The 24,740-nt window shown below is 32.6% G+C and overlaps 1 protein-coding gene across 1 annotated transcript; it reads right to left on the bottom strand.

Moving 5' to 3' along the window:
* Positions 1-607: 607 nt before the first annotated feature.
* LOC119837631 (endothelin-converting enzyme homolog) lies at positions 608-24,561 on the bottom strand. The gene is made up of 14 exons (XM_038363319.1): positions 24,102-24,561; positions 12,206-12,365; positions 10,141-10,344; positions 8,646-8,859; positions 8,478-8,550; positions 7,834-8,154; positions 7,455-7,552; positions 6,800-6,963; positions 5,962-6,144; positions 4,858-5,019; positions 4,100-4,289; positions 3,561-3,691; positions 2,357-2,496; positions 608-1,710 (listed from the first exon to the last, which is right to left on the bottom strand). Exons 1-14 carry the CDS (start codon positions 24,366-24,368, stop codon positions 1,534-1,536), a joined length of 2,484 nt encoding a protein of 827 aa, XP_038219247.1. The 5' UTR covers positions 24,369-24,561; the 3' UTR covers positions 608-1,533.
* Positions 24,562-24,740: the final 179 nt, after the last annotated feature.

Raw genomic sequence — 24,740 nt, 5'->3', positions numbered from 1 at the left:
TTATCTAAATGTATTCAATATAATCCATATTCAACGAAAGACAATCAAGAAAATAATGCAATAATAATAAATAAAGTACACCGCAAGCCAGAAAAGAATACAACTTCTAAGATGATTATATTTTGTAGAAATATTTAATATCTATTTGCTTATATTTTTGACAATGATATGAAATGGCTAGGAAATTGATTTTTTTTATATTAACTATGTAAAATTAAAACATTTAAGTTTAACAATGATTGATTTACATCGGAATTCAAGTGCAATTTAATTTATTCATGTCATAGTTCGAGTTCCTTAAGTATTAAACGTTTGATATGATTAATTTACTTAAAAAATATAATAAAATAATACATTAGTCCGTTTTATCATAAAGAGAAAAAAAAATCCATTAGATTAATATATTTTAAACGAGCCATCCGCATCAACTAATAAGTGAATGAATTTCTTAAATAACTGTCAAACTGTAAATGCATTATTTATAATTGTTTAAAAAAAAAGGAATTACTATAAATCTTTATACTCTCTCATAGTTGATAGGACGGATGCCCCGTATTGCCAATTTGCCCAAAATAATGGACGATTTATATTGGATACATTCTTGATTAAAAGGACAAAAAAAAATACACAACTAATTTCATGGCCAGGACGCTTTATACATAGTTTTACGTAATAACTTTTTTATTAACATGTGTGATGGCATTTTTATGAATTCAAACTTATTTTCCTTTGAATTGTATACTAAATTATCATATACTTACAATACCATAATAAATAATTTATACTTTTACTACACTAATTCATTATAAGCATTAATTGGTTGCTAATTTTAAATATATTTTGTGTGTTTCATACCTCTAAGTATCTACAGGCACGTCAAAAATAAAATGACAAAAAAACTGGCAACACATAGTATATTTCAGTGTTATCAGTTTATTATACCTACTAGAAATTAATTTACGTTTCACTTATAAGCGTTCACATTCCACATTGCACATAGTTCTATTATATAAATTACACTAAATATAAAGTTGTGACTGCTTAGAAATTGTTTCACTCCTAATGAGGCGGCTTTGAAAATAATGAGTTTAAGATTAAATAAATAGATGATGGTCCTATATAAATTTTGTCTGGAACATAAAATGTTTTTGTGTGTTTATGAATTTATCTTTTTAAGTTAACAAATATAAGTTAATAAATATAATATAATAACATAATTATTACCGAAGGTATATTGTATTATTATATTTCACAGTTGTTTATTGTAGGGTCAAAAAATAAAACGTTTTTAGTCAGTACCCTAAATGATCATTGCTAGTGAAAAAATTATAACAGATTACTGAACTTTTATTTTGTCTATGGCCTGGATGCCAGACTGTTTTAAATTCTGAAAACTGTTTTAAGCAGAATAATTTTGTATTTTACAAAAAAAAATTAAACATTATTATCTATGAAATAGCCTAAGCCTATAATACGCTCTTGAATTATATAAAGTTTCATTTGTTACTTATAAAAAATTAAAGCTGTCACATGTTACCATACTTCACATTTATGTTTAGGGTTCATGTTGGAACCTAGAGGGCAGTTGAATTCAGTAGAAAATTCTGGAAGATTCGAGATTGGTCCAATAACACGGTACTTCGCTACCGTGTGGTCATCTTTTTCGATTTGCATTTTTGTTGACTCTTTCGTCATGGCGGAACACCAAACCTGAAAACGAATTATACAAATATTGCAATTTAATGGTAAAAATAAATGTTAGCATGCATAGCTACTATTGAAAATTTATTGACCACCCCATTCCCTATGGACCGGGATCAAATCTATTTCTTTCCACAAAATAGATTTTATTTCTGAATTTTTAAAGAAAGCTTTCAAACTTAATTTAGTCAATCTAATCTGTTGCATAATTTAAAGATCTAAGCATACAGACCCATTTTTACACTATGTAGTGATAGTGATCAACTTTAATATATTTAAATCACTTTAGAGTATTAAACAACGTTCAGCTAAAGTTGTCATACATAAATGCTATTGATTCATTATTAGAAAGAGAGAGATGTTATCTGTGCTTATATGGAAATCTATGTTTGCAGAGGGAACAAAAAATGTGTTTATGGTATGATAATGATAACCCTACTAATCCTACTAATATTATAAATGCGAAAGTTTGTAAGGATGTGTGTGTTTGTTGCTCTTTCACGCAAAAACAACTGAACCGATTACAATGAAATTTGGTACGTAGACAGCTGGACAACTGGAATAACATATAAGCAATTTTTTTATCCCGATATTCCTACGGGATACGGACATACGCGAGTGAATCCGCGGGGCGTAGCTAGTAATTCATAATTACCTGTGCAAACGATATGAAGAACAATTGTCTATGCGAGTACTTGAGGCCCGGGAGGGTGAGGTTCCTGGCCGCTGCCTTACTGTACTCCAGATACGCGTGATATGACGCCTTCAGACCGCCATTATCTGCTATGTTTTCACCTGGATGTACAAATAAATAGTTTTAGTCTAATTTTCCTTTATAACTACGCGATAACGTGAAATTTCGTTTAGTTTAATTATTCCTTCCCTTTGTACTGTTTTTAGTTCTGGTAATTTAACTTAACATTATTAACTGGATTTGTCTATGATAATTTTAACTAAAGTGTTAGTATTTTCTGTTAAATTATGTTATTAAAAAAATCACATGAATATTACAAATGTGAAAGTTTGTTTGTTTAGATGTTTGTCCGCCAATCGCTGAAACTACTGAACGGATTTTGATGAAATTTGGTAGACTTACAGACAGTTTATGAGCTGACTTCGGTAGTACAATACTTTTTATCCCGATTAAATGCTCCGTTAAGATAAAACATGAATCTTGATATCCGGGCGGAGCCGGGACGAGCGTCTAGTAAGTTACAAGCTTGCAAGCGTGAATATGAAAGCTATCGGCAAATAGTAGTTATAACTATCTGCCGAAGGGGTCGCGGACGAATTTTAATCAACTCCCGTGGCCCCTTCACTTAAGTGGCTCGACGGAACACAGTGGGGTTTTGGTCGGTAGGAATCCGACATAACCCACGGCTTTATCTCCGGAGGCCGTGGGTATCTATGCAAGATTTCCCCACTTAAAAAAAAAAAAAAAAAAAAATGGTTGCCTGTAAAGTCGGTTTTACTGGCGAAGATTTTACGTGACAACGTCTTTTGCTCGGTAGAATATTTATTGATATGAATATTATTAAATTGCACAATAGGAACAAGGAATTGAATGAAAATAAGAATTGCACAAATTTTAACTATAGAAAATATATTTTGTTTACTAAAAAGACAGAGACAGAGACACAAGCACGCGCCGATTCAATGCGCCTAATTCTCTAGTGCTGCGCGCGCGGCGGACCGATCATAGTTCGGTGACTCATCGTAACGTTACCGGGCGTTACACTTTTTCATGAGTGCCTCCGAGCTGCAACCTAATTTAAGACGTTGTCACGTCAAAAAAAAAGTTATAACTATCTAATTAGCTAAAATATCATTCATTAACGAATAATAACACAATACATTACCCAATGTCTGTTTGCCGTTAAGCCGCTGCCCCTCCATGGTATACTGAGAGTACTGCTTCTGAATGCACTCCGCCCTCTTCTTGAAGCGAGCTATAGTTGCGTTGTTCCACCACTGGTTCAAATTGCCGAATCTGTAATTACATGTCACTTTGTGAATATATAATATACTAGCTGCGCCCCGCGGTTTCACCCGCGTAAGTCCGTATCCCGTAGGAATATCGGGATAAAAAGTTGCCTATATGTTATTCCAGTTGCTCAGTTGTCTACGTACCAAATTTCATTGCAATCGGTTCAGTAGTTTTTGCGTGAAAGAGCAACAAACACACACACATCCTTACAAACTTTCGCATTTATAATATTAGTAGGACTATGGACATAGGCATATGTACACACAATAACCATAACCATAAAACACCCCATAACCATAAACACGGAACATAGTAAACGAACTTAGGGTTGTCCTCGAAGTTGCCATTTTACCCAATTTTCCAAAAAAAAACAGTAATATTCTGAACTCATATGTTTGCATAACAACTCACCTATCATACTCCCGTCCCTGATCGTCGAACGCATGAGTCAACTCATGTCCCATGACCACACCCATGGCTCCGTAGTTAACACACTTAGGGTTGTTCTCGTCATAGAAGGGAGCTTGAAGGATTCCCGCAGGAAATACTATTTGGTTCTTGGTGGGGGTATAATAGGCGTTCACGGTTGATGGTGTCATACCTGGAAGGGGGTGTTTTTGTTAATTATGGTAATAATAAATTTTTACTTATGCTTACTTCATGTTATTTATGACTATGCATATCGCCTGATTTTGTTACTTAAATAAATAATTTAATTTATTAATAGTTTGGTTCTTTAAGCTTTTAATTAATAGTAACTTTTGTTGTCCAATTTTCCGAATATTATAATCCAAACATAACATCACTAATTATTTAAAAATCAAATTGATTTTAATGAATTTTATTGGTGAGTTTATAAAACGAGTTACGTTAAAATACAAATATCAAATTATTATAAAAAGGGGTGTTTTAGGACGCCCTACAGAGTGACAACTAAAACTGAATATGGCTAGCGCTATGGGTTACAGTTAGAGAAGGGGAGCCAGCCTACCGCTGTGAAAGAAAGCGAAGCTAGTAAGACTGGCGCCGTAACGCGTTACGAAGTGTAACGAAGTGTTTTACCCTGCCATAAGAAGTTATCATAAATCACTTCTCACTATTATATACTTAATGTAAAGTCATTTTTACTAATAAAAGGTTGTTATTTTCATAATAAGCTATCAACTTACCCCATTTCGTCTTATTCACAGGCTGGTCTAGTTTCCTCAAGTCATGTTTCAGACTGAACGTATTATACGCGATATTATTCTCAAAATACTCGTTCGGCTTGACTATCAGCTCTTCGTACTGTTTATCTAATTCATCCTTGTTCAGAATATAATCCGGAAAACCTGTGAGTAATGAATTATATTTTTAAATAAATTCAGGTGTTGCATTTAGTTTTTAGAAATATCGCTAAGTTTATGAGAAATATCATCTTAATTATCAAGTTATCAATATATCACGATTATTCAAACAAATAAAATCTTATTATGACATATTATTTTTACTGCTCAATTTTTGGAGAATTTTAAACTCCAAGCAAATACCCGAGGTACTAGTTGAGCACCTTATCTATAGACGCATGCGCAGTAGCATAAAAATGACAAGCAGCTGGCATGCTCTATCTTTATTTGACAAACGGTGTTTATCGTAAGTTTCTCTCGCTTTTATTTATCTTTAATCGCTGGCAACCACTATTTGCGGGCATTTTTGCATAGGCACCTATATCTCATCATGTAGAGAAAAAATTAATCTTCGATTTGGTATGTATCACATGATAATACATTATGAACGTATATATTTCACAAAAGTATACCTGTTTACACCTGGCTGACATTAGGTTGCGGCCAAGTGAGAGATGACACCTTGAACTTTTTCGGTATCTCAGGTAAATATCTTTCTAATGAAATATATCTTTTAACAATTACAAGTGAACGTAATAGTTCAAAAATAAATAATTAATTACATTTTAATTGAAATTAATTGCGGCCAAATTTGGATGGGCACCTTTGCGGATCGGCATTGGTTTAGTTATAAATATTGATAAAAATTATATATTATTAATCAAACATATGAACGTATAAATCACGCGGCCGGATCTCGTACTATAAATATTTTATGTGATTAAGTAATCGTAGTAATAAACGTTGCTAGGCCTTACTTCCTATAAACGCTTTCTATACAAAACATTTTCCCCAGAAATTTGTAATACCTATAACCTGTGAATAACAATGAATCATTTTAAATGTTGCATGTTGAATTTGAAAAAGAATTTTCTAGAAATTCCTCACCAATCATGTCAGTGATAGCATCCGCCTTGCTCTCAGCAGCCTCCCTGGTCTCCGCGTCCATCCAGTCCAGCTGCTTGAGATGCTTCTTGAAGGCCGCTCGGATGTTGTCTATCATGATCTCACCCTCGGTCTTAGCTGCACCGTGGAACACTTCGCGGACAAACATCGCACCCACCGCAAATCCTGGATGATTTAACTTTTAGTATTATAGCATTCAAATGTTTTATAAATCAGAAATTATAAAGAATAGGAAAAAATTGATCACGAAGCGAGATTCGAACAATGTGATAGCGGGCAACAGAGATGGTGGTTCGCCTGATGATAAACGATCACCAGCGCTCGTGAGCAGAGCAGAGCGTTTATAGGTTAAGGGATAGGGGAAGAATTGACGACGGAAAAGAAGGAATGGACTGGGAAGGGTGAAGAAAAGGAAACGGGCCTCCGTGATAATATAATTCAATGCATAATAATTGAAATAATGGTTCATATTATTTGAGACAGTTCTTCATCGTCTGAATTGATGGCGTGGGGTGTCCCTTAGGCACAGAAAACCTGAATGAGTAGAAAATTTCGATTTCTGAGGCGGGATCACGGGTGGCCGAAAGCCTAGGCTTAGGCAAAAACGTGGGTTCAATTCCCGCATCGTGATCAATCTTCTATTCTTTAAAAATTACTGAGATGATTTATTTCATAAACTGCTCAAATATGCATTAAATAATATTAAACATAATTACGGAAGGCTATATAAAACAAATGTGTTAGGACATAATATATTACAACATACAAGATTTTAAACTAAGGCTCATATTAACTCTACAGAGAGTATTAAAAATCTTACCAATAGCATTATTGGTATCCGTAACGCAGTACCGCCAGGACTCCTCCGCTCCCTCAGAACCAAACAGTGCTTTCCTCAGTATCTTAGAAGCATCTCGGAAGGGCTTAGATAGGTACGTTGAGAGAGACCTGGATACTTGCCACATCATGTAGCTGGTGATTGTTCTGTAATTTACATGACATCATTTTATTAAATGTTTCTATTTTAAGGGAAATCTGGAGTAGTAGCAGTAGACATAATTATAACTGTAACAATATATTAACGGACAAAAATGGCAAACCAGATTAATATTTTTTAGTTTTTAGCTATATGCAATGGAGAGGAAAAGTAATTCAATTCAATTTTATTTTATGAATGGCAGTGCTGTGTTGCCACAATTTTGCCAATGTCACGTTGTGGATAGTTTTACATCTGAGATTTATAAGAGGCTCAAAAGTATCCGTCAAGCGCAGATATCTACAACACAAAAATGAAACACACAATATATGAGGAAAAGTATATTATTCCTTCAGGCAATGTGACATTTATGTCTGAAAACCGCCCGAAATGTCAATTAAAATATTGATTAATTCTGAAAAGAGTAGCGCACGGGTAATGAAGGTTATATTACATTTAAAAGCAGTTTAAATAATTTTATAAATAGTCTTGCATTTACCTTTGATCTTCTTCAGTTTTACTGTACTTTCGGAGGACTTTTGTCAAATTTCTAAAATATTCAGGCGCGTATACAACTATCGTCTCATTATCGGGAATCTAAAAATTAAAATATATGGTGTTATGTTAGTTATTAAGTATTACAGTATTGTGTACCATAGAAAGTGTCCAATCTAAACCCTCAAATAATGTATTTCTATTTAATTAATTTAATTCTTTCTTGGATCTTTGGATTAAGAAAAATCAAAAAGCGGGGAACTTTCCCGGTGCGAGCTGCCCCAATTCGTGCGAAGCGTGCTCGACTACCACATTCAATAAAACAAAATCTAATAATATTCATCAGGAGCCTTCTCATGAGTCATATATGTGGACCAACTCACCGTCCTATTGACCAATCTGAACGCATCATTGAAGAACACGCTCCAATTTAAAAATGGCGCCTCCCTCTGCCACTGTTTCACTGTGAACGGATTATACAACCCTTCCTCATCCCTCCTATCCTCAGAGGGTGTAGTTATATTCGCCAATTCCGTCTCAAATTGTATAACTTTACTCATTTGTTGTCTAGCTTCAGTTTTGTTAGCACCTAGTAACACGCAGATGCGAGTCATATAATCTAGATAGGCATCTAGGACTTTCTTATGAGCTGTCTTGTTAAGGTAATTGTCGCGGGTGGGCAGGTTTAGACCTCCTTGGTCGAGCTGAAAAATTGTTGTTTGTAAGATTTATCGATATAAGTGGGAATAGACTAAATTGTTTATTAAAAATGTTATTTTTGTTGTTAAATCTATCACTTTATATTGTTTTGTATTCTTTGTTTTTTATTTATTGTCAGAACGTGATTTTATAGATATGATTATAAATAAACTAATGCATCATGTATAATTTTTTGCAGTTTTATTATCGCTTTTATGAGTAAGAAGGCAAATGCCTTATAAGCATTGAAAATAAGCCTTTCATGAATACCACTAGAGTCCAATTTTATTATGAAATAGATTGAATTTTTTGTACAGAAGTAGCTCACCACTATAACATGCTTCGTTGAATTTCTGTCATCTTCTGTAACTGCCCAGTTAAAAAGACCACCCAAATTATATCTGAAATTTATACAAATTCAATCAATTCCTTACACAAAAATCAAATTACATTCAGCACTATACTTTAACATAACGTATTATGCAATCTCACGTACCTATTCTGAATATCCTGCAATAGTTTCTGCAAGTCCCACTTCTGCGTTCTCACAAGGGTGTTTGGCAGAATATGCCACCCGCCCAACTTCTTTATTATACCAATCAGTGGTTTGTCCCCCAGCCTTTCTATAGTTTCATTGGTGTCCACGCAAGCGTCATAGTAAATGCGAGCTTTAGCCTCCGCTCCGGTGGTAACATTGAGGTTTATTTTTTCTGGAAATTGATTGATTGGTTGTTTGATTGATTGATTGGTAACTGATTGGAAAGTACGGATAAATGATGAGTTTTCGAATTATCAACTGGTGATATTTTTAATTAGGTTAGGTATCTTAAATTATATAAATTACGAATGGCCTTGTTTGTCCGCGATGGACTCTTAAACTACTCAACAGATTTATCATATCTGCAAACCATGTGAGGTTTGATCCAACTTAAAAGATAGGATAGTTTCTAAATTAAGGAAAATACCGTACACTTTGGACAAACAACTACCCGTGCAGATAGTTTTTCTATAAGTAGTCATAGCAAAAAAAAAAAAAAAATTAATATAAAAAAAACAAACAGGCTACTTAGTATCTAAAGAGACCTAATTAAAATTATTATTTTCTGAGAAACACTAGTTGAATAGGCCAGAAATAGGCCAGCTATATGTTTTTTTACCGGTTTAATGTATTAATTCTTGATTTTAATCTTTTTAAATAAACCTCGTTAAAATTGGTTATTAATTCTAATACGTCATACGTTAATTCTAATCATAAAAGATTTAAATACATGGAAATATATTTATTATAAAATTATATAAATCCTTAAGTATACATGAATCTTTGTAACTCAATCACGCCACGATTATGGAACAGATTTGGATAAAAAATTGTATGAAGATAGATCATAAATTAGACATACCAATGGGATTATACGGCACCAAGGAAAATACGCGTGGGTTTAAGCTAGTCTTTGTATGCTAACCATAACTTCATACGTTCATAAATTATATACTCTATACAACATATTTCAGTGCAAATGCTCTCTAAATGTATATAATGACTTTTACAAATAAATAGCATAATTTGTCAAACATAACTTCGCAAGGTGCCCCTAATGACATGACAATTCTGAAAAATCACGTAGGTATGTCCGATATCGGTTCGACATGCGTTATTAAATTATTAAGTGATTTCATTGATGTTTAGTTGAATTATTACTTTGAATGAAATGACTTTCTTTGCTGTGGTAAATTTAAAAACTATGTTATGACGATTCAAAAATGTTGCTATAAGAAATCTAATTAAATAAATAATATTTTTAGTTTGAGTTTGTTATCTTATGAAAACAATCTCTAATTAAATATATACAAATAAAACAAATCGATTATATTATAGAAACATCTACAGCTACCCTAATTACATACATATGAGCAATGATGAATGCTTACAATCCACTCTGCCCAGCATAAAAATACTCCAAGAAAAATTCATGAGCTCCATCACAACTTACCCATAGCAGTCTTTATAATAAGCTGATTCTGCAACTCTATCTGACTGAAGATGCCCCAATTGGACTTCCCTTCTGGTATAGGGTTGTTTTTCACCCAACCTCCACACGCGAATTGGTAGAAATCGTCGCAAGGGTTCTGTGTCTCATCCAGGGCCTTGATGACCTCGCTCGCTGTGTAGATACACGTGCCTGAGAGGCATAGATCTGAAAGGAAGAAGATAAGAATGAAGACAGTTTAAATAAAACATAATAGGCATCGTTTAAGGCAACGTTTGGAAATGTTACAGTTTTAAAATAGATTTTTTTGCTTTTATTACTCAACACCGCTGACTTTTCAACCGATTGATGTGATTGTCTTTGTGTTGGATACATAATTGTTATCTTTTGGAGCCATTTTGGAATATGGATGTGTAATTTTGTGTCCTAGGACCGTCGGTGACCATTTTTGTAGTTAAGAACCATAATGCACAGTTTTTTAAATAATATTTCAATAATAACATCTAGCGTTAAAAATCATGTGATAAATTAAACTATAATAAACATAATATATGAACCATATTGTTAGATCGTTAGCTCATATATAAAAAATAATATACTATGGACGTCTGAAGCAAATCGCAACCAAGGTTAATGTTAATCGCTTCACAAAGCTATTGCATTTAGAAATTGTGTGATTAGCTATATTCACAAGAAAATCTTGATGTTCGTAAAATGTTCAAAAATTATGAAAACTTCATATGTATAGAAACCCGAAAAAATATAACTTCTATAATATAATGCATTTTTATCAGAAACGATTATTCATTATTTAAAATTAATATTCATTAGTTCTTTCGTGTCTCTTCTATAATTGAAAACGTATCTTCATCATCTTAATATCGATTGAAAAATGAATATAGATTTGAAATATTTACACAAGAAAAACCTCCAAATCACATTGTAAACCCGTTAGAACAGCTATTAATTCAATCACGTATTAAATATCCATCCAAACAATAACAAGAAAACATAATACATATTTCGCTAACACAGCCTGCTCCTTCACAAAAGAGCACTATCTGCCTACATTAGAATTCCCTTACCAAACTCCATATAACATTTCCCTGAACAAATATAACCATTCCGATTTAATATTCTTACGTTTTCTTTGCCATTACCTAGAGAGCAAACAATGCGACCCCCATAATCGCTGACGTCATCGCTCGACAAATATGACATTGGCCTTGCCTTGCCTTGCCTTGCCTTTGTACTGCTTAGGTTATTGATCTGAATTTAGGGCCATTGTAGGTATGCTAGGATGATGTTTTATCTGTTTATCGCGATCTATGATAACCAATATCATACTTGCAAATGCTATTGTTAATACTGATAATATTCTGTGATGATTTTTGTTGTGTTCGTGTGTTGTGATTTAATGGGTAAACCGATGAACTATAGATGATGATAGAACTAAAGGTGATAAATTTATCATATAATAATTATGGCACAATTTCCATACAAAATCCATCTCATTTCTATTATATTATCACAGCTATTGTGAAATAATGTAAAGTAAACGCATGCACAACTAATCATCACTCGTGGACAGAAGAATACGATGGATCTTAATAATATTATGTAAGTACGACGTAAATACTGTTTTTCTATTTTCTGTCAAAATCCATACTAATATTATGAAGCTGCAGAGTTTGTTTGTTTGAACGCACTAATCTCAGGAACTACTGGTCCGATTTGAAAAATTCTTTCAGTGTTAGATAGCCCATTTATTGAGGAAGGCTTATGGCTTATATAATGTTATATATAATATTAATGAAAAAAATCATTTATTTATTTAAAACATACATAATTCACACTATCTCTACAGTCACACTATCATAATACAGTTATCCCGATTTGATAAAGGTATTTATGTTTTATAATAAAACATTACATAGGAAAATAAATACAATTTAAGCTAACTTGTTCAAATAGCATATACATACAACGCTACTCGTGTGAATTCACTCCATGTTCAACAAAATATGTTCATTTGGAAAATTGTTTCACCAAGTGAAAGGATACATACCGCTGTCTTTCTCAGTGGCTGGTACCCGGGGATAGGACGCTGTCTGCGTGCTGACCAGGAGCGTGGTGGTCAGCATCACCATCAGGAAGAGGACCCCGCTGAAAACCAATAGCACACGCTCCAGCTTCGTCCGTTGGTGCCATGCTAGGAAGGTCAGTCCCTGGAAGATATTTTAAAATTTAATAACCACATAATAGAGACAAATTTATTTATTTGAAACTTCAAATGTAACTACATTCAGGAACTACTGGTTCATTTTTTTTGTGGTGATAGTCCATCGAAAAAGGTTATAGACTACAAAAAATCTTATTGCGTCCAATAGGAACAATGAGACATTGTTTCAAAAGTTTTCCTTGAGCCGAGAGCTTATACCATATAAGTAGTATTATGCTTACTGTGATATAAGGTACACACAAAACATACATTCGCATTGATAACATCCTTCTTTTTTAGAAGTTAGTTATGGTTCACTATCGGTTATTTGATCGCATTTAAGTGTGATAATCTGCTATGACCAATGCTTTTTTTTTATATATATTATTATGGTTGGCTTCTCAAACTGTAGAAGAAAAACCATAGAAGTTTTGAAGATGTATTTTTTTTTTGTTATCCTGATGACTGCTTAATATAATTTTCGGGATATTGAGCATATTTCATTTCAATTAAAATTGCTCCTTGGAAAATTAAAGCACTTTAAAATGTTATTGCTTCAAAATGCATTAATTTACATTTTTTTTTTGTACATAAAACAAGTATGTCTTGTTTTAAGTACTTCTTTAAGGAAAATATATCTCATGTTCAACTTATTTTTTGGGTTTAAAATGAATTTCCTTAATGAATCTCAGACAGAATTATTATTTTTAAATCTGGAGCGAGCGGACTTTATTAACAAGATTCTTAATTAAATACACGGTCGAAAAGCTAATTAAAATGGGCGCCACGAAAACTGTCGGAAGTAAAAATATGACATGACGTAACACTCAATTCTCATTAATATTAGCTAATAGACTTATAAAAAAGAGATATTACCATTATTAGCTTTTCATGCCATAAGCGGGTAGCTAAGCTGGTGGTTCGTCTGATGGCAAGTGATCGCCATATTGAACGCAATCAAATACAATGCAAGGAATGCACATTCGCACAGGTAGCCCCTCTGGGAATACGCTATCCGCTTTTAAGGGAAAGGGATAAGAAAAGGATTGACGACTGGAAAGAAGGAAGTCACGGAGAAGGGTGAGGAAGAGGAAACAGGCCTTTGATTATAGCTACATATAGTAATCATAGGTACATGCTTCAGTATTTTCCTAGATTTAAATATCACAAAACAACTATTAATTTAAGTAATAAATCTCAGCATATCTAAAAATAACGTATAAATATAAATACTTACTGTTCTATTAATTCTGGCCGTAAAAACATAAACAAAAACATCTAATATTAAAAACAATCTAAATAATATCCCTAGAATACGTTTTAAATCCAAGATAGCCACTACCACAAAAATCCCCATTATTTCAAGGGTTTTAAATTTAAAATCATTGACAGTGTCTATGAACTTAATTTACCTGTATCGTTTTTTTTTTGTTCGTTTAAATCAATTTTTGTCTGTTTCTTTCGGTTTTTCATTATATTCATTTACAGAATATTAATAAGTAGTAGAAGCATTAACATTAACTCATCCTTTCTGTGATTGTTTTTACATAGTGAGTAGTGGCACAGAATACTAACTAGTAACTAGCGTGTAGTGGATAGTAAATTTTTTTCCTTTGCCCAAAAGCGACTGTACTAAGCCACATGTACCATTAATACCAGTAATATAAAGCTACAATTATTTCTTGCTGTCTTAAGTCTATTTCTTCTGTCTTTATCAATAAAAAATGAATTTTATTAATTGTTAATCTACACTAATATTATAAAGAGGAAAACTTTGTTTGTTTGGTTGTAATGAATAGGCTCAAAAACTACTGGACCGATTTTAAAAAATCTTTCACCATTCGAAAGCTACATTATCTACGAGTAACATAGACTATATATGTACCACGGGCGAAGCCGGGGCGAACAGCTAGTTCGAAATATAAGGTTAATCACTTTTTTTAATTAAAACAATGTTATATGCACATTATTTACACAAAGTTCGCTCAACTGTGAACTGAACAAAAAAAAAAAACGAAACAACATATCATTAAATTTCAAATTTCCTAACATAATGTCACTTTTTATTTGAAATTTTGCGTATTTTCCCATCACAGTTGACAGCATTTGACCAGTTTCATATAATACGAGGCTTTGACGTCACAACGGGTTTTCCATTTAAATAAATATTCAAATAGGATACCTATTTAAATAAAAACAACAATGTGACGCTCACAACCTGTATAACCCTTTAGAAAACATATTATAAATACGTAAATTAAGGTCGTTAGCATTTCTATTGAATTCAGCAGGAATAGGCAATACATAGGTATTATCTTAAAGAAAATTTTTGGAATGTTTTTGGAATATGGATTGGAAAAAGCGTGTTCAAAGTTTTAATGTAGCGATAAACCAAAACATGACTAAATTTCTTAGGGACATTAAATATTTTATAATCGGTATGTAACAAGTAAATTCATTACAAATTTTATATAATTGTGATTGTTCTTATGTAAAGGAAGTATGTGAAAATAAAATGATAAATTATTTGCGGAACGGTATCGGAGAGCAAGACAGTTTATTCATAAAATTGTGACATATTTTTTCGAATCCATTGGGAATTTGGATCCAATAAATTGTGAGTTTGTCGGAAATTGGGATCAGATTTATGTCCTAAAAGAGAACTGTTTAAATACGGTATTTCTATTTCATATTTGGGTTGTTAAAAGAGGAAAAAATTTGAAAATATTGTTCGCAAAAGATTAAAGTCAGCACAATATGTAAGAAGACAAAACAACGATTCAAATTTTAAAATTTCATATCATTTTTCACATCAAATTAAATAGATTTTGATTAAATCAGTTAATTATTTCAGGAGTTATCGCGACGACGCCAGTTTCCATACATACAGACGCATGTCTTGTTTTATTACAATTATTTTATATTTATTTAAAACACAAAATATTTGTTTTACGTTTAAAATGTCATATGTGTGTTGTGTATTTTACAAGTTCGAATTAAATAGAGTAGGTAACTTTTAGTTTATAAAATCAGATAGTAGGGTGCGAGTAGGCTACCTACCTGATGCGCTTATATGAGATGGGCAATATTGCTTATATGAGTAGCACAGATTACTTAATAGCAAGTAAACTCAAACTCAAAAATGTATTCATTCAATTAGACTTCCTATAGCACTTTTAAATCGTCATATTACACAGTTATACCTAACATTTACCAACGGTTTTTAAAGCAGTTTCTACGGAGAAGAGCTGGCAAGAAACTCTGTAGTTGCTCTTTATATCAATTTAATATTTTAATTCTACATAATATGTAACAAGTATATAAGAATGATGCCAAAGAACTGTCCCGTGGTTCTTAAGCGACAACATTCCATGGATTGTACTACTCTACTACATGGATAGTAGTTACTACAAGTACATGACATATATGATGTAGCAGTCATGACGTCCAATAATATCGAGACAGACAATATAACGTTATACTAGATCGCGACTAACCAACTGTATCAACTCCATAAAATCAGACGGCGCGTGACCTCTAAATCGCGATATTATAATAAGTAAAAATTTGTCTTTTATTTATCTGCGCCTTTGTATTTAAAATTAAAGTTCTTGGAAGCCAGAATGGCCACGTGAACAAAGTAGAAAATAATCCGTAGAAATAATTGTTATCAGCTCAAAATAACCTGAGCCTGGGACACCTAAATCAAAGCCCATTTTGCAACTAGGCAGAGTACTAGATATTATTAAATTGCACGTGGTGCGTTTCAATAACGCCAGATATCAATTGCTAGACATGCTATCTAGTGCATAGTGCATCGATAAGTATAAATAGAATACTATTTATGACATAGGTTAATAGGAATTGTACTGCTGCTTTAACAATCTAGATTTAGGTCCATAGGTTAGGTTATTGGTTTCGTATGATTATAATATTCATAATATAAAATATACCATATATTTAAAATGACTGCTTGAAATTAAAAAGGAATCAGTTTTATCTGAAACTATAAAATAAACAACTATAAATCAGTCCGTTTATTTATTCCGGCTAATACTGGCTCTGGAACATTAGGACCGATTTCGCTGGGTTCCAGTGGAGGTTACGTAGTGTTTGCAAATCTGTGGCAGCAGTTTTATAAGTCGACTAGCTGCGCCCCGCGGTTTCACCCGCGTAAGTCCGTATCCCGTAGGAATATCGGGATAAAAAATAGATGTTGGCCGATTCTCAGACCTACCCAATATGCTTACCAAATTTCAGAGGAATCGGTCAAGCCGTTTCGGAGGAGTATGGCAACGAAAACTGTGACACGAGAATTTTATATATATAGATATTAAATAATAATAATAACTAAAATACGCGTACAAAGCTTAATAACAAGTCTAGAATTTAGTATTAAGTTTCATAGTATTTTCTTGTGTTTGATTTTAGACGAGTATTATATATTTAGAAATTAAAGACTTTTAAACGGATTTTAAACGCAATTTATTCATTAGTCTCCCATTATGTAAAGTGTTCGAATCGTCGGGTTATCAATATAATGAATAAATCGCGTTTAAGATCCGTTTAAAAGTCTTTAATTCCTAACTCAATTTCATTCACTTATGTCTGGATCGGACGTAAGAGAAATAATTGCGTATTATGCGGATAATAAATAACAATATAGTTACTGACAGTTGAACGTTCGCTGGAAAACTTAGTAAAATAAATAATTTTATATTAAAAAAATACTACTCACCATTTCTGGAAAGAACTGACATTTGAAATAAATATATATATATTTGAATGTATTTCCACGACACAACTTCAAATAGAGCAGTATCTACTGTATGATTCTATTGTTAAGCCAAACTAGTTATTGTGTAGGCTATGATGCCACAGACTATATATTACAGCTACTAAATCTTTAAAATAATTCATGAAGACATGAAACTTTCAGACATTGTAAGGCTGAGAACACATTTCGCTGTAATTATCCGATAACAACTTTTTGCAATTTATTTATCGCAAAAGTAATTAAATGGTAGAACACTGTATAATTACAAAATTTACCAACTAAATAATAAGAAATAATGTAATCATTTAATAATAATGTAAGTCTAAAAAAATGCTATTTTTTCACATAACTAACATCGTAACAATTTTTAATTGAATATATTATAAATATCGTATTTATAAATTAACTGGTTTAAAACTCAACTTTTCACTTAGAATGTTAAAAGTAAAAAAAAATTTCAAATACGATAAATTCTCTTGAAGTTTCGACTTCAACTGAAAAACTAAATAATTGAAGTAAATACTTATGGTAATTATTTAAGATTCACAGAGTAATTGTCTTAACCCATATTTATGCATAGCCATATACAAATATTAACAAATAAATAACTAAATTATAGTGCAATTGTTTTGTGTAATCTGTGGCCCATTCGACAGTAATGGCTTGCGTCACTGTAAATGTGCCATTAGGTTTAACTTATGTGATGACGCCCTATTATGAGTGATTACATAGTTACATCACTGGGACATAGCTACTGACTATATATCGAATTATTTATCACTATAAATTCAGTTATTGAACTTAAAATATTACTTTCTAACCGTTTGTCCCCGCTTCGTTAGGAATTTTAAAAATATAGTCTATTACTATATACTTCGGTAAAGATCTAACTTTCTATATGGCAAAATAATTTTTAAAATCCATTAGGTGGTTTCGGGTTATTTCGTAACAAACAAACAAAACTTTGTTAAGTTCACGCCTTGAAATATTATACGAAAAATTTACGAATATTGGTCAATAAAGCATACAATATATTTATTTATTCTTCTTTATTATACAAATGGCATTACTTATATTTTTTATATGATATATATGTACATTATTTTTTGAACGCGTATAATAATCATTTTAACGTGTCTATCGCTATTAAAACTAATTACTATTAAACATCTATCGTTTGATATCTCATACGTCCGACATTGACCCCTGTCAACATTTTTATCTTGACAGTAATAAGTACAAACACTTATATGCAATGTCATATGCAATATACCTATATGTGTAGTTAGCAATAATAATCAAAATGTAATTAATCACTACACTAAACATCGCCAAGATAACTAGAACGTTTTATCTTCTAAGATCAAAGAAAGATATAATGAAAATCGATTCACACACGTGCCAGACGCTCAGATATCGCATAGTATGTATAGATATATCCTCTTTTCAGCTAAGATATACGAGTATATATATATTGAGATTATTAAAAACACTGGCGGTCTACCCCGGCTCCGCTTGTTTATATAATGTAGATAAAATGGCAATTATTAATACATGTCTCATAGGACTGCCCATGATCAAATAATCTATACTAATTATATAAAGCTTAACATACTCATCAGGTTGTTCGTTTGAATGATCTAATCTCAGGAACTACGGGACTGATTTCAAAAATTCTTTCACCGATAAATGTGTACGTAATCTCTGAATACTGTAAGCTATCCAATATCCCCAATAATATTATAAAGAGGAAACTTTTATATTTTTGTATGTTTGTAACGTTTTTACGCAAAAGCCACGGGACCGATTTCAAAAATTCTTTCACCGTTAGAAAGCTACAACATAGAGTGACATAGGTTACATATGTAGCACGGGCTAAGCCGGGGCGAGAAACTAGGGCTATATAATTCGTAACTACATTCAAGACCATTAAAGACAATTATCGTCAGTTAGAAACAAATGTACAGATAAAAAGCTCATTTGAAAGGCGATAAACATGAAGCAGTCAACATGTGTGACGTCACAACGGTGTCTATACTCTATAGCCAGGCGCAATGCTCGAGGTCGTTGGAATTTAACGGGTGAGATACTTCAGTAAGTATCTACTGAATATCAGCGTCGCCATGTTTGTTCTTGAAAAATTCGAAAGAGAATCTTCTGGAACCTTGGTTTTAGAATTCTTCTGGTAGAACCAAAATACAGGCAAATCTTGTCTTCTAGTCAAATTTAAATTAAACATGTATTAATGTAAGAATCTAATTGCAGGTAAGGGATAAGGAAAGAATTGACGGCAAGAAAGAAGAAATGCATTGGAAAGGACATAGTATCAAGAAAACGGACGCATCATAAAAAAGTGCCTAGGTTTCCATTCCATTACATTTAAAATCCATCTACATCTTAAAAAAGATCAATTTGATGAGAAATTTTCCCCCCTCCCCTCCCCTACTTTTTATACGTGCTTACCTATTAAGGCACGCTAAAACACCGTGTAGATCACATAAATGGGCTACTATGAAAAAACTATCACAGGACGTTTCAGTATATACTAACAGTATAATTACCCCAATTCTTTTTTATTTCTTCATATTAATATTATTATGGTAGTTATAGATGTAAATTGGCTTGGGTCATTATCTTTCGGCAGTTTCCGTTTTACTGGAATTTATGATAGTGCTATATTTTAGTACACCTTATTTTAACCATAATGTAAACACGACTGAGAGGGAAGTCTAAAATTATGCAAGATTGTAAACAAATTTAGAAGTTTTGGCACGGAACTTTAATCGGTTGCTAATAATAACAATGCAAGGTATGAGTATATTACCTTTGGCGTGTTTCTTACCAATTGTTTCGTATTGATATCTACAGATTTAAATATATACCCATAACTATATTTTTAATTAATATTTTCATACAACCTAATGAAAAGTCACGGTGAGATAGTCACTACGGGTTCTGTATCTTACTTCGCTGTGAAATTCTATTGTGAATAAACTGTAAGCATTTAATATTGTACTAGTTTTAAACAAATCAATAATCACATTTTTCTGAGTTGGTACCTTTAAACGAATGTCCTTTATACAACAATCAAAACTCCTTTTGTTGTCCATGGACCAAGAAATCGGGGCGACCTAAATATTTGCTTTGAGCGTGAATTATTTCTGTGCGTAATATTGTGAAGAAGTTGATTCATGGACCTCTATATATAAACGAGATTTGAACGTCTGTTTGTAGCGTTAATGGAAACACTCATAGATACCAATCATATCATATATACAATTTGAGATGACGCTTAACATCCACCATTATATTTATTTATTTTTATAATTTGGAAACGTATTTCAATTATCACATTTAGGTACGTCGAATGTACGTAGTCTAGTTAAGTATAAGGTGTTATAATATTTGTTATGTATGTATACAATTCATAATCAAACTTGTAACTGTTTACACTTTATATTTATAGTCTCCAAAACTATTAAAAAACGTACATATATACGCTTTCAACACGTACTGATAAATAAAAACGTATGCCACACAAATAGAGGCGTAAGCTAAATCCGATTACACTTCACAACACTGCATTCTATTCGACTGCAGTCGGCTGTTTAATCGAATCTACCAGTCAAATGCATTGCACATGTTGTTCCGTAATCCCTGAGGACTATACATACAAGCATAGAATATATGTACTAGCCGCTTGCTCCGGTTTCGCCCGGGCTGACCCGACATAAAATCGGTCAAGTGCGAGCCTGACTCGCGACAAGGGTTCCGTAAAAATAAGCTAAAGAGCAACTACAGAATAATTGATCACCCACACTATGTATGACCGCGCCAATGTTTCTTAACCTCGATTTTGTATTACTTGTCCGTTAAAATGACATGTGCGTGGCTTTCTAATGGTAAAACAATAATTTCAATCCTCCAGTTTCATAATATTATTGTAGGCCGTAGTAACTATTTAGTAATCTGTGGTAAAGACTGTAGATTAGTTCATATCATTTGATAAAATGATTCTAATTTTAGAAGGCATTGTTCGCACAACTCTGATAATAATGTTCTATTATTCTAGGTCTCTAGGGCTATACTGGCATATCTATGATAGTAACAGTCGTATGTAGAAATATGAAATGCCACAGGATAACTGATCATCGTCTTCTGGAGCTTCTTCATATATATCATATGCAAGAATCCTTCACAGATCTAAATTTAGATGTAACATTTATAGAACTGTTCAGTTTTAGTCAAACATATAAAATTACTAGCTGCGCCCCGCGGTTTGACCCGCCTATCTAATATCCGGATAAAAAGTTGCCTATATGTTATTCCAGTTGTCCAGCTGTCTACGTACCAAATTTCATTGCAATCGGTTCAGTAGTTCTTGCGTGAAAGAGCAACAAACACCCACATCCTTACAAACTTTCGCATTTATAATATTAGTAGGATTCGTCTATAATATTAATTTTAATTTTTGATTCACTTCCTCTCAACACACAGAAAAGTGTTCATTATGTGTAAAAAGCATTATGCATTTTAAAAAGAAACACGCGGTTCTGTATCCTCTTATTCAGTCTCTGATGAATAAGGCATGAACTATAAACACGCCTACTGACTTATTGTCCCGCCCGCATATCCACATCGATTCCAATTGTTTTTGTTTAATCTAATCTGTTTGATTTAGATTAACTTAACATATAGGGGGATGGATACACACTGCCTTTTTTTATTAAGAATACTTATAGTTTATCCTAACCCACTCATTATCATCATCATCAGCCCATATATACCCATTGCAGGGACACGTTGGCTTAGTGCAGGTTTGTAGATGTCACATGTCGTTGACCTTTCTCAGATATGCTGGTTTCCTCACAGATGTTTGCTTTCACCATTACGAGCATTGATGATATGGGTGATGAGTAGATAAATCTATTTGTTTCTTGCACGCTCGTCCGGTCTCAAACCCCAACTTTTCTTTTAAAGCCCGAAGTCCTAAGCAATGAGCCACCACTGCGACCACAACACACCTCTCTATCGTATCTTAAATCTTATCAGGGATATTTAGCACTTGCGATTGTTATAAAGGTTGGATGGAATATTTTAACTTAAGCGATTGTTATAAAGGTTGGATGGAATATTTTAACTTAAGCGATTGTTATAAAGGTTGGATGGAATATTTTAACTATTTCACACAAAATTATGTCTCCTTATGCAATTTAGCACACAGGTCGATTTAGGTCTAGATTAGAGATAGATACGTTTTATCCAGTGTTATTTTGCTGATATAAGCGAGCATTCAGCAATTTTCTTAAATCTATTAGATATCAATATGAAAGACTCATGTGTCGTCATCAGTAAGAAATGACGCGCGTAAAGACATAAAGTATGTAGGTAATATAGAACAAAAGGTGATGTAGAAATATACACAATACTATTAGCTTATCTACACTAATACTATGAAGAGGACTCTTTTTAGTTTTGTATGTTTGTAACGTCTTTACGCAAGTAGTATATTTATTTTTTACTTTTCGTGAATGTTACTATGTTTATATACTGATGTGATTAACTCGAGTTAAAGAGTAGTTATTAAAATCAAAAATTTTGCAGCCATGATTGCCTATTATTAAATAATATAAACCATCTTTTTTTTCTTTGGTTGCCTGTTTTTCTTCATTACAAATTTCCACGTGTAATTTTTTGTATGGATTATGCTATTAAAATCGTATTTAGGAATATCATATCCTGGCTTAGTATAATCAAAAACGAATTCATTCATATTACAATTAGTAAATTTAAAAGGAAGCGAGATAAATGGCTTACTTATCGCAACCGATTTTATATTCACAAATTTGTATAACATTTCGTTTTAACCTCTATTAATAAATATATTTTTACCTCCACCAGGTATCAAACCCAGACTAACGGTAACCATTGAACAAGTGATAAGGAAATATCTGTATGTTATTTAACTTCGTAACACTTAGATATACAATGGACATTGGCATTCATTAATTTATCGCTCGTTCCAATTAATTAAGAAAGCTATCGTTCTATTTAAGTCATAAATGATAATTAATCTTAACTAGATGATATAGCTCCTTACCTACATCGCTTATCTTTCTGAACTAATGTCCAGTTTAGTGGTACGATCTTTGTTTATGTATTTATTTACGAAATAGCTATTTATTTAGTATTATTATGTTTCTAGAATCGAATGAAAAAGAATCGAATATTGTTCGTCTAATTATTAATCGATGTTCCTAAATAGACCCTTTTTATTGGTTTTTTAACCAACTTGATAGCTCCATGGCTTTACAACCGAGTGACGTGATTATTTTTGTGTTTGATAAAGGTTTGGTTAGAAATCCATTCCATCTAGATTAGTAGTCCTTCACCAGAATAATCGATGAACTTTTTTGGAGAAAAAATTGATTTTATGATGTTGACGTTCATGTTATAAATAACATCAATTTTAATCACAAATTGCTTTGCATAAAACTTAAATATCTATTTAAACCTAACTGAATCTGAAGGAAAAAAATGTATTGATTGCGTGCCTAGCTCATTTAATATTTGTTATTAAAATTTAAAGGCTTTTATTTACGTCTGTTAAACTTGCATATTTGACTAAAGTGCGTACTTTATTTGAGTTTTGTTATTATTATGTGGGCAATTTAATTAAACTTATAATCGGATTACATAGCATCTAATTAGCGAAAGATAAAGTGTGACAAATGCGCTTCTCCTCGTGAACTTATATATCTTTATCATACCATAGTATTTGGAATAAATCCTTAATGATATCAATTAAATTACAAAGTACAGTCTTATGTTTTTTACAAGACCATTTAATTTGCGGGTTTCTCTACACACTGTTTTAAATACTGTACTCTTCCAAATTTTAACCCAAATAATCACTAGATTAGAAACAATCGCTTTTGTAACATATTCTCATTATTATTTTCATACCTTGCTATAATTCCTGACTTCAGGCTTTGGCGCGCTCTCGAACAGATTCAATCTGGAATTCTGGAAAAAGTCCGCGCTGGAATTCTCCCTGGAAAACAGTTCGGACGTGGAACTCTCTCTAGTCAAAGAGGGTCGCGCGAAGGGGTTCTGTCGCGCGTTCTTCGCGTGTTTCAACCAATTGAATTTGTTCACAGCTTCAACCCCCGGCGAGGGGGTCGGTGTGTCTTCAGGCGTCGCAGTGGACTGGGAATCCGTGTTTGCCGACATTATTAATGTCTATTTTCGTATATTTTTTAATCCCTAAATCTCACACATAACATTCATTTAAAATTTGACATGTTTACATAAAAGATATGCTTTTGTATCCGCGACGTGTATTTCGTGTTTAAATTTAAATGTTAATAAATATGTAAATAGGTCGACCGCACGTTTGTAAGTGCGACGCGGGACTGTAGCGATATATATGATTCGGCGCCTGCGCATGTTCAAACAACAATCCAGATGAAAATATTATAGCATTTTCATGTTGCGTTTTGTTACTCGTGTTGATGTCAATTGTGTCGGTTTAAAGAGCGCTTTTGGCAAGTAAACCCGTTTTTTAACCTTTATATTTCTCTTTTTGGGTATGTAATTACCCAA

This window comes from Zerene cesonia, chromosome 28 (assembly GCF_012273895.1).
Source record: "Zerene cesonia ecotype Mississippi chromosome 28, Zerene_cesonia_1.1, whole genome shotgun sequence".
In the NCBI taxonomy this organism is placed as follows: Eukaryota; Metazoa; Arthropoda; class Insecta; order Lepidoptera; family Pieridae; genus Zerene; species Zerene cesonia.
This window is presented reverse-complemented; position numbering and strand designations above follow the sequence as displayed.